The 10,364-nt window shown below is 38.7% G+C and overlaps 1 protein-coding gene across 3 annotated transcripts; it reads left to right on the forward strand.

The window, feature by feature from the left end:
- The first annotated feature begins 1,545 nt into the window (after positions 1-1,545).
- LOC136679732 (plasma serine protease inhibitor-like) lies at positions 1,546-10,062 on the forward strand. 3 transcript variants are annotated; one of them, XM_066658401.1, is made up of 5 exons: positions 1,546-1,657; positions 4,868-5,475; positions 5,561-5,828; positions 7,153-7,303; positions 7,842-10,061. In XM_066658401.1, the coding sequence occupies exons 2-5, from the start codon at positions 4,872-4,874 to the stop codon at positions 8,040-8,042; spliced, it is 1,224 nt and encodes a 407-aa protein (XP_066514498.1). In that variant the 5' UTR covers positions 1,546-1,657; positions 4,868-4,871; the 3' UTR covers positions 8,043-10,061. The 3 variants fall into 3 exon arrangements, with proteins under 3 accessions (XP_066514498.1, XP_066514497.1, XP_066514496.1); XM_066658400.1 differs by lacking the exon at positions 1,546-1,657 and adding an exon at positions 3,128-3,230 and having other exon boundaries at positions 7,156-7,303; positions 7,842-10,062; XM_066658399.1 differs by lacking the exon at positions 1,546-1,657 and adding an exon at positions 3,128-3,230.
- The last annotated feature ends 302 nt before the right edge of the window (positions 10,063-10,364 follow it).

The raw sequence follows: 10,364 nt of genomic DNA on the forward strand, positions 1-10,364 counted from the left end.
CCGAGTGTTTATTTATCAGCTCTGCTACGGAGAATATCGACTAGAATGAAATAGATTACAATTTATGTGCAAGTGATTTTTTTACAGTTTGCAACAAAAGAAGTAATAATTGTGACATTGCATACATTTATTTTTACTGCCCAAAAGGAGCTAAGCTAACATTAGCAAAAAAGGAGCTGTTTTGTGAATGGAGGAGCATATTTCTCATATTCAGATTGTTTGCATTCAGGATAGTCAGCTAGGGTTTGTTTTTGTTGTTTAACCCTTTAGCATTTGTATATGTTCTGCCTATGTGCTAGCACACAGCCCAGTTCTAGCTAACATAGCATAGCAGAAATAGCAGTTAACATTCACCTGCAAGTGTGTTGAGCTTTCTAATGACATTTTATTAGCAGCAGTTTGAGAAGATGTAGCTGACATATCTGATATGAAGCCTGGGCTTGGCCTTCACTCTCCAAGCTTTGTAGTTTTAAGTAATAGAGGGAGAACTGGGTAATGGGAGAGTGAGTAGCTAGACAAAACATGACACCTTCTTTAAATTTAAAAAGCCCTGCTCATCTTTCTCCCAAAAATAGACTCTATATCTTCCACTTTTCAGCTTTCTGAAAATCATTGCTTTGATCAGGCGAGTGTCCTCCTACTTTACTAAACTGCCTCACAACGCTTCCATGAAGACCAGCTTCACACTTCTCTCAGTAACTGATAAATTATATTGTACTTCATTTTGGGTTGGTACACGGAAATTTAGCCTGGTGGTTTCTGATTGGTTTCTGATGCAAGTTCTGATTGTTTAACTATTACTTTTTAACATTAGACAAGCACAATGTAGCTATTTCTAGAAGGTCAGGTGAGGCGTCTCAAAGGTCAAGTGAAGGATATTTTGTGGTATCATGTGATATATGCAACTTTTGAAGGAGTCTCAAGGGTTAGAGCCAGAAAAGTGTTAGTTGTTTGAGGGGAAGGTAAATACTTTCATGTTGTCTCCAAATAAAAAATAATCATAGACTTCCCCTCTTTCCACAGTCCAACATCCTGCAATATACAGGGTGGGCCATTTATATGGAAATAAAAATGTGTGAAATGTATGAATATAATGGTTACCACCCATCTTAAAGTTTTCCCCCTCCCATATACTAATGTGCCACAAACAGGAAGTTAATATCACCAACCATTCCAATTTTAAGGTGTATCCATATAAATGGACAGTGTCCAGGGGATTCTTGTATCAGGATGAGATTTGTGCAGCTTCATGACTGAGATCCTGCAAGTTGTGGATGAATTTTAGTGAGTTTTGTGAATCATATGTAACTGTTTGTCTGTTTTCTTGCATCAGTTTTTGGGGTTTGTTTATATATATATATATGAGTTCATGAATTAATATGTTTTGCTGTGGTGTAGTTTCCTACTATTTCATTTAATTATTTTTTTTTTTTTGGTCAGATGATCAATACATTCTGAAGCATTTGAGGTACCCAATTTTCTAAATGTTTCTCCAGTGTGTAGGAGGCAGTTAATGATTAGAATGGATTTTGACCAAAGATTCAGAAAATAAACAGGGTAAAGGTTGATGTTTGTGCAAATTTACCAAATCCTATCACTCCACCCTTCATCAAACTGGTACAAGTGTTCAGAGGAGTTGGTTGCTGCCGGCTGACGGGTGAGTCTTTTGAAGCTACATGTATACACTACTTAAGAAATGATAAAAGGTCTTGTCCGTGGTTTACTAAAGATTGTTCATAAAAAACATGTCCAGGTTTATCACTAACCATGTCTGTGAAGATTCTGTCACTCAGTACAGCAAAAATGTTGTTTTCAGTTTCATGAATTAGCAATTTGTGGCATTCCTCTCTATGAGTAAAACTAGAATTATCAATGTATAAAGACACAGTTAACAACTGCAGCATAGTTAACTTTGAAATCAATTTGACAGTGGTTGTACCTGTATTAATTATTAGCACTAATAGATATATTAAGAATTAATATGTTGCCTATTTGTCAATAGGGCTGCAGTCACAATTTTGTAATGTAGCAATCTTGCACAAAAAAAAAGAGACTTGAAATGAGGGTCAGGTTTCTTTATAGAGCTACTGTAAGGCCATAGCTCACTTTTAAACAAGAAAAAGTAAACAGATCAACAGATAATTCCCTAACTAGCTTCAACAGCTCCTGCTGAACTCTGTCCAGCTCCACTCCAGTCACCAGGGCCCCAAACAAAACCACATGAACCAAGCAAGGTGATGGATCTGATGGAAGGTTTATATCTTTGCGTACTTGCTCTTACAGGTCCGACGTGAATCATAAAGACTGCCTCCTTCTATACGGCCTGTCAAAATGGCTGACTTGTTATTGGTCCTTCAGCGTGTCAGTGAATTTTCTTTTCCTGCAGCAGTAGGCGGTTCTTCACCACGTTAAAGGCTAAGCACCACTTAATGGACCTCCATGAATATTTCACATCATTTTAGTTACTGACAGATATAAGTATGAATTAAAATGAAAATATCATGCTTAATTTGCTTTTAAAGTGACAATTTTATTAAATTGACGGAAAAACCCGAGCTCGCTACGGAAATTCTTGAACGCAACCGTGACGTCACTGGTGGACAACAGATGAAGAACGCCGCGGTAAAACATCTATTACAGTTTCCGAAAACCGTTGGGGAGGAAACGACGGTCTTTTAAACATTATTCATTGAATTAGTAAGAAATAACATGTTTTCTGACTATCAATAAACACAAGTTAGGAACTCAAATTTCACTGTATTTATTTGTTTGACACTTTCATATCGCTGATGATTAGCCTTTAAGTGGAGAAAGGCACCAGACTCTTCTTAGAGCAGCGTTTCTCAAAGGGTGGGGCGCAAGGAATCTGAAGAAATAAACACTTCTTTACCAACGAGCCCGTCTATGCCTTTCTGTGCAGTAAAAAGCACCCGCTCACAATGGATTAATGAATATATAATAATAATAATATAATAAACATAATAAAACACCATTACAAAGGAGACCAGAAAAACTTAGCTAGCTTGCCTGGAACCAAAATATCCTTTTATTCGCAAGCATTTATTTTGAAAATGCGTCACCGACATTATCCCGTTTTGGCAGCGAATGGGTCTTCTTCCAGCCTTCATTAAGGCGCCTGTTCAAATATAAAGCTGCTCCAATCATCGGCCCCTGATTCATCTCGACAGAGTCTGGTTGCTAAAGTTAGTTTTACCAGCTATGGGCTTCAGGTCAGTAACGAAAGCACAACACATTACGATGGGTAATTACAATTATGAAAGCGGCTTGTATATAACTGTTAGGGCAACAGAGCAGCGTTAGTTACCGTTAATATTAGCTGTGTTCAGGTTGTGAGAAAACACTCTATAAATGCTAATGCTAATGCAGTGTAGTGTGGTATGGAAAGTTCCATAGTTCAATGTTTGGGACACAGTCTCATTCTCTAACGTTAATGTTAATCAAATGCTTTCCCACATCATTATAAATTCTGAATTTTACTGCTTTATCTACAGAAATCAGCTTATAGCTAGCTAATATTACTCAGCAAATATGTCCCCCGCTAATATGAAACACACATCTACACCCTTGCACCTGCCACAGATTGAAAAGTGAGAAACTGAAGCACAGTTTAATTAATAGACCAACTTTCTGCTTTTTTTAACATTGATATTAATATTGTATCTGGTGTTAAGGTATTTATTTAGAGATTGTAGTTGATGTTACTTAAATAATTTTGAAAATTGTAAACTTGCATGTGACATTATTACCATGTTTGGCGGAGATATGGTACAGGTGGGGCACGGAAATTCCCCTTCGTCTGAGGTGAGGAATGATAGGGGGGGGATCACCTTTTCAGTGGTTGTTAGTTTGGGGATCTGTTGTTTCTACCAAGCCACAAACTGTGAATAAATACTGAAGAATTAAATGTTCTTTTTGGACCGTTCCCAAAGTAATTAAAATTTAGAAGATCTCCAAAAGATCCAAAATACACCCTCTCTCCTGAGGGAGGCGTGCTCGTTCCGGAAGTTTCACAAAGACCAGTCAAGTGAAGTTCGAAGCAAATCAAAGTATTTATTTTAATACTGGAACCAGGAGAACTAATACATAAGAAACGCAACCTAGTGCCCTTCCACGCAAAGTTCTGACTCTTGGGATCTGACTCCATAGTTTTATACCCCAAATGACGTATACCCTGCTGGCAAGGCGTTTCTGACTGATTAACATATATTAATATGCATAATTAGACATGTTAGTACTCAGGTTTCTGCATGCATGTTTCACATGCACCTATGACCCCAAAACACTCATCATGCCCTTCTGACTCTGTAGGTTTTATTACCCACATTCCTTTTCTGTCACCAAGATTCAGAGGGGTCACTAATGGACTTAAGGTCACTGAGATGCCCTAAAGTTCAACTGTCCTAACTAACACTTGGAATTTATACTACAAGCCTAAGTGCAGATCTGTTAAAGATCTAAGAAATTAGAAAGGTGTAAACACTGAGTCAGCATGTCAGTTAGTGTGCAGATTCTAAACTGTTTAAATGCATGTCTAGATACTGGTTAGTCATTCATATGAGTACTTATAAGATACAAGATTTCACACAATTATAATTGCTTAATTTTAACTAATCATTTAAGGATATTTATCCACTAACACAAAGTAATAAAATTATTTTTCACAACAATACCTCCCAGTCAGTTTTTTGTCATCTGCCTATGTTTAGAGTGCCCATTGTCTGCTCGTCTGTTTTTAGTCAAGTGCAGTATCCTTTTCCTCAAACTGCTGTGAAAAATCACCTGTGTTTTTTCTGAAGTGAAAAGTTGGTTGTGTTAAATGTTGGTTGTGTTTTTTTTGTCTCCACAGAAGAATGGCGAGGAGCACACTCTGCTTGTGGAGTTGTCTTTTTTGGGCGTTACTTTACACTGGTGTACATGGAGATCTGAAACAGGAGACTGACGACAAAATGCAGCTGTTTGTGATGAACAACAATTTTGCTGTACGTCTGTACAAAAGCATTAAAGCTCAGTCAAATTCTCAATCCAAGAATGTGTTTTTCTCTCCTCTGAGTGTGTCTGTGGCACTATCCGCACTTTCCTTAGGAGCAGGGGGCAAAACATACGAGCAGGTCTTCAGTGGTCTCGGATTCAACAGCTCTGTCCACAGCAGTGAGGAGGTGCACCAAGCCGTCCTCAGTCTTCTCCAAACTCTCAATCAGAGGACAGATGTGGATCTGGAGGTTGGCACTGCTCTCTATATTCAGGACACTTTCAAGCCTCGTCCTGAATTCCTGCAGAAGATGAAGCGTTTCTACCTTTCAGATGGCTTCTCTGTTGACTTCACCAAGTCCACAGAGACCACTGAGCAGATAAACAAGTACGTCAGTGAAAAGACACGAGGCAAAATAAGCAACTTTACTGAAGATCTGGATCCCAGGACAATCATGTACCTGCTCAGCTATATATATTTCAAAGGTGGGTTCACTAGATATGATCATTTCAGAGGTGTGATACATGGCCAATTCACCTAACCCTAATAAATGTCTGCTTTCTTCTAAAGGGAAATGGATCATCCCGTTCAACCCCAAGCTCACCCGTGAGAGGGACTTCCACGTGGACAATGAGACGACTGTTCCAGTTCAAATGATGTATAGGAAAGACTACTACGAAGTCTTCCATGATCAAGAACTCTCCACAGATGTCCTTTTTCTGCACTACAATGATTCTTTCTCCATGATGTTGGCTCTCCCAGAAAAAGATCTGGCTGCTCTGGAGGAAACTTTATCTTCACAACACATAGCAAAGTGGCTCCGACAGGTGGTGAAAAGGTAATTTGCCTTTTGAGAGTTATTCAGATATAGCCTGATTTAAAGGATGTTTAGTGCAAAAACTAAAAAATAAACTCCAACCTCTGTCATAACTTCACTGATCACTTACAGATAATGGCTCTTAAGTAAAGAAAATGGTTCGGTGTAGTTGTGATTAAGCTTGTAACAATAGATACAACCACTTTGGGTGACATCAGGTTTGAGCCATATTTGCTCTGCTGTTTCCACCTAATGCCCACAAAGGAACACCCCCCCCACCTCTCACAAGGAAAGCTAAATCTGTGGATGATCTCAGGGAGGTGGCTGCCCCTTGGAAGCTTAATTACACATGGTTTACAGTGCAGCTAACACGATATTCTTTTCATTCAAAAGCAAAGTCTCTCCAGCCACAGCACTTGACTTGATGTGACAAAGACAAGGCTTAATGTAGTAAAACAAACACAAAAAGCATTGAAAAATGTGTATTTTAATATAGTATTAAAACTGGAGAAGAAAGAGAACTAAGTGAAAATGGCTAAAATCCAGAGCTTCTGCTCCTCTCTCCTCACTCCCAGGCTCTTGTGCTGAACAGTGGCTCATTCACATTTAAACGAACAGGCTCTGAAACCTGTCATTCTGAACAGGGCTGTTAAACAGGGGAAGAATGATACTGTCCTGTTTGTTCCTTGTGGTATTTTGACTAAAGACCTGCCCCACCTTGCCCTGTTTCTCACCTGTTCATATGCCCGCCTTTTGCTTTGTGTCCCCGGCACCACCGTGGTCTTGTCCTTCACCATACTATGCTCAGTTACTATGGTTCCCAACTGTTCCTAGGTGTTTCCTCATTATCCTTCCCTTGTATCTCGTCTTTGACTTATTTATATACGTGTATAGTTTCAAATGTCTCCTAGATTCATTGTCTGATTATTGTTCTTTGCCTTTCGTTTTCTAGATTTAGCCCTGTCTTGTTTTCTTTTGTATGTTTCGTGCAATGGTTGTTGCACCTGCATCCTTCTACCATGTCTTCCACATTACACAACAATCTGTACTCTACCACTACTGGAGAAATTTACTAACCACACAGGGCGAAGGTTGTTTTTGTGTGTTTAGCTGGGTTAGACAGCAGGGTTAGATCATATTTATCACAATTAATCCAGTCCTTTTTACAATCCAGGAAATTCAGTAAAGGTCTGAGGAAAAATGTCTATCTTAAAATGAACAATGATGTTAACCATAACGTGTGAAGGTGATGTGGATGTGTAAGTCCAAATGAGTACTGCGATCCACTCTAGAACACAATGTATTAAATATTAAGTGTAAAAATGGTATTTTGCATATGTTTCAGCAGAGAATATGAGCTCCACATCCCTAAGCTGTCCCTAAAAACATCATATTCCCTGGAAGATATTCTGAAAGGAATGGGAATGACGGATATGTTTACAGACAAAGCTAACTTCACTGGGATTTCTTCTGAAGTGAATGTTTTTGTTTCTGAGGTAAGAGAGTCAAGTGCATAAGAGTCATAACCAGTAATGCATAATCTACACTGTATGGACAAAATTATTGGGACAGTTGACCTAATCATTGAATACAGGGGTTTCATTCAGTCCTATTGCCACATGGGTATAAAGTATTCCCCCTACTCATGCAGTCTGATTTTACAAATATGTATGAAAGAATAAAATGTTCAAAAGACCTCACTGAATTTGAGCATGGGTCTGCAACTGGATGCCAGCATTACAAAAGTCAGTTAATTTAAATATCTTCCATTCTAGATATTCCATGATGGCAGAATTTAGGGACCACAGCAACTCAGCCACAAAGTGGCTGACCGCAAATATTGTGTGGTCGTTGAGTGCATCAAAGTCAACAAGAAGCTTCATATTAATTCTTGTGGGTTTAAATTGGGATGTCATAAAAGCTCCTGTAGGTGCCAAAAAACAGAAATGTAAATAAGGCACTGTGCTATTTGGTCAACCAGCAGATTGTTTCTGTAACTGTTCAAAGGGATCTCCCATTTTTTTTCTTCCTCAGGCTGTGCATAAGGCCACTCTGGATGTGGATGAAACTGGAGCTACTGCAACTGCTGTGACTGGACTGGGTTTCAGGCCTTTGTCATGGACTTTTACTCCAATTCTCGACTTTAATCATCCATTTATGATTTTTGTGGTTGACCGGAAATCAAAGAATGTTCTTTTTATGGGGAAAGTGACTAATCCAGCAGCATCGATGTGACCTGAGGAAGCTGAGTGAGTTCATTCTGTGTTTTCTGATTAAGTCTGCATTAAACTGAACAGGTTACACAGCTGTTCTCTTCTCTCTGAATCTGACTTACTGCACTGGAATCCTCCTGTGATCTTGCTACTTTGAGCGTGGTCAGTTTTCAAAATATTAATAAATATTAACTACACTAAAGGTGGTGGTGAATCCAGATCCCATCCTGAACTAATTCAGGTGTACACACTAGGCAAGGTGCAAGTCCAGCCCATGGCACCACAAACCCAGGGGTGAGCGTCACTTTATATTCTACAGTAAGTTTGAACTCATACACATTATAAATAAAAAAAAACATCCAGTGGATTTTACAGGTAATTACTGTATTTATACAAATAATAAAGAAGCAAGACAGTACTGCTTACATTGTTCACCTCTGTTTACCCAACATTCATTCAACCTGTTCATACCTGCACTTACTCTTTAAAAAAAAGCTTTATATAACAACCTCCTGTGTGCAATTTTGCACTTCAAACTCATGGAAACACACTGATATCTATTTTAATGTTTTTTTTAATTATTATTTTCCTTCTGTGAAAAGGCATGGTGGTGCTGCAGGTCGTGTTGCTGCCACACAGTTGCAGGGTCCTGGTGTTCTGGGTTCGAATCCTTGAGACTTGTGTGTTCTCCCAGTGTCCTTGTGGGTTTCCTCCCAGTCCAAAAACACATGCAGGTAGATGGATTGGCCAGTTCTCCACAGGTGTGAGTGTGTAAAGACCGGTGATGGAGTGGTGCTATGACCAGGGTGTGCTTCATCTGTTCAAGTGATTCTAGGTAGACTCTGGACCCCTCCACGACCCTGAACAGGATGGAGCTGTTACAGAAACTGCGTGAATTACTGAAATCAGTGTTGTATAAACACATTAGTTTACCTTTTACATTCATGGCACTGAAATGATGGGAGAATAGCTTTTCACTGACTGTTAAATAAAGACAGAGCTCTACATTACATTGTAATGTAGACATTGTTCACCTCTGTTTACCCAACATTCATTGGTCTGGACCCCTGTAGGAACATTACAGAGCAGACTGATATGGGTGTGTTGTTTTGGTACATGTGGATCAGACACAGCAGTGCTGCTGGAGTTTTTAACACTGTCTACTCGTCGTCCACTCTGTTAGACACACCTTTCCTAACTGGGAAAATAAACTTTGGAGCAGCTGCACATGAGCTCCAACTCACCAGGGTGAATATTATGTTTAATAAAGCCTCCTGATATTCAGCTGTTAAACAGTGTTCTCTGGAGCATCTTTCAGTGTCTCTGGGATGATGTGGTAATTGTGATGCAGAACTAATCAACATCAGTACTACGACCTCACTCGTTCATACGAGGCAGAATGCAAATCTAATCCAACCCAGCAATGTTAGGTACGACTCCTCTGAGGAGCAGAAGCTGAACAGAAGAGAGAAACTTGATGAACATCCCTCATTTCAGGGAACAGTCTGGAGGTTTCCTGTTGGAGTAGGTTAGAAACACAACTCAAACAGTGTTACATGTCTGATCCCATTTCCAGGTTCCCATCAAGCAGAATACAAAAAAAAAAGAGTAGGAGTAATAGAGAAAATCAATCTAAAGTCTACAGAAAGAGGAGGATTCAATTTACCTGTAAAGAAACATTGTGATTGGTTGGTTTTTTTTGTGTGAGTGAGTAAGAGAGAGTGGGCTGGCATCCATTGTGTGTTGGTGTAAAAAGTCTACTTTCCTTTTGTTGCACTACTTTTAAACTCTGATTTATGTTCGGAACTTCAGTATTTTTCTTTTATATATATTCTTTTAGCTACTTTATCTTAAAATTAATCAATACTCAAAATGCTATAGCTTTTATATTTTCCTAAAATGTATAAGTACAAAACTCCATTGATGTTAAATTGATATTCTGTTCTATTCCTGGTTTTGCCTGATGTACACTACCTACAAAAATATTTAAAATAATTAGTCCAAACATAGACTTAAAAACTTGTGTAATATTTTGATATTTTGAATGAATGGACCACTTCATTAAATGCCTTTGTCCCAAATTGTCTCCGAGTGTTTATTTATCAGCTCTGCTACGGAGAATATCGACTAGAATGAAATAGATTACAATTTATGTGCGAGTGATTATTTTACAGTTTGCAACAAAAGAAGTAATAATTGTGACATTGCATACATTTATTTTTACTGCCCAAAAAGAGCTAAGCTAACATTAGCAAAAAAGGAGCTGTTTTGTGAATGGAGGAGCATATTTCTCATATTCAGATTGTTTGCATTCAGGATAGTCAGCTAGGGTTTGTTTTTGTTG

Source organism: Hoplias malabaricus, chromosome Y (genome assembly GCF_029633855.1).
Source record: "Hoplias malabaricus isolate fHopMal1 chromosome Y, fHopMal1.hap1, whole genome shotgun sequence".
Classification (NCBI taxonomy): domain Eukaryota; kingdom Metazoa; phylum Chordata; class Actinopteri; order Characiformes; family Erythrinidae; genus Hoplias; species Hoplias malabaricus.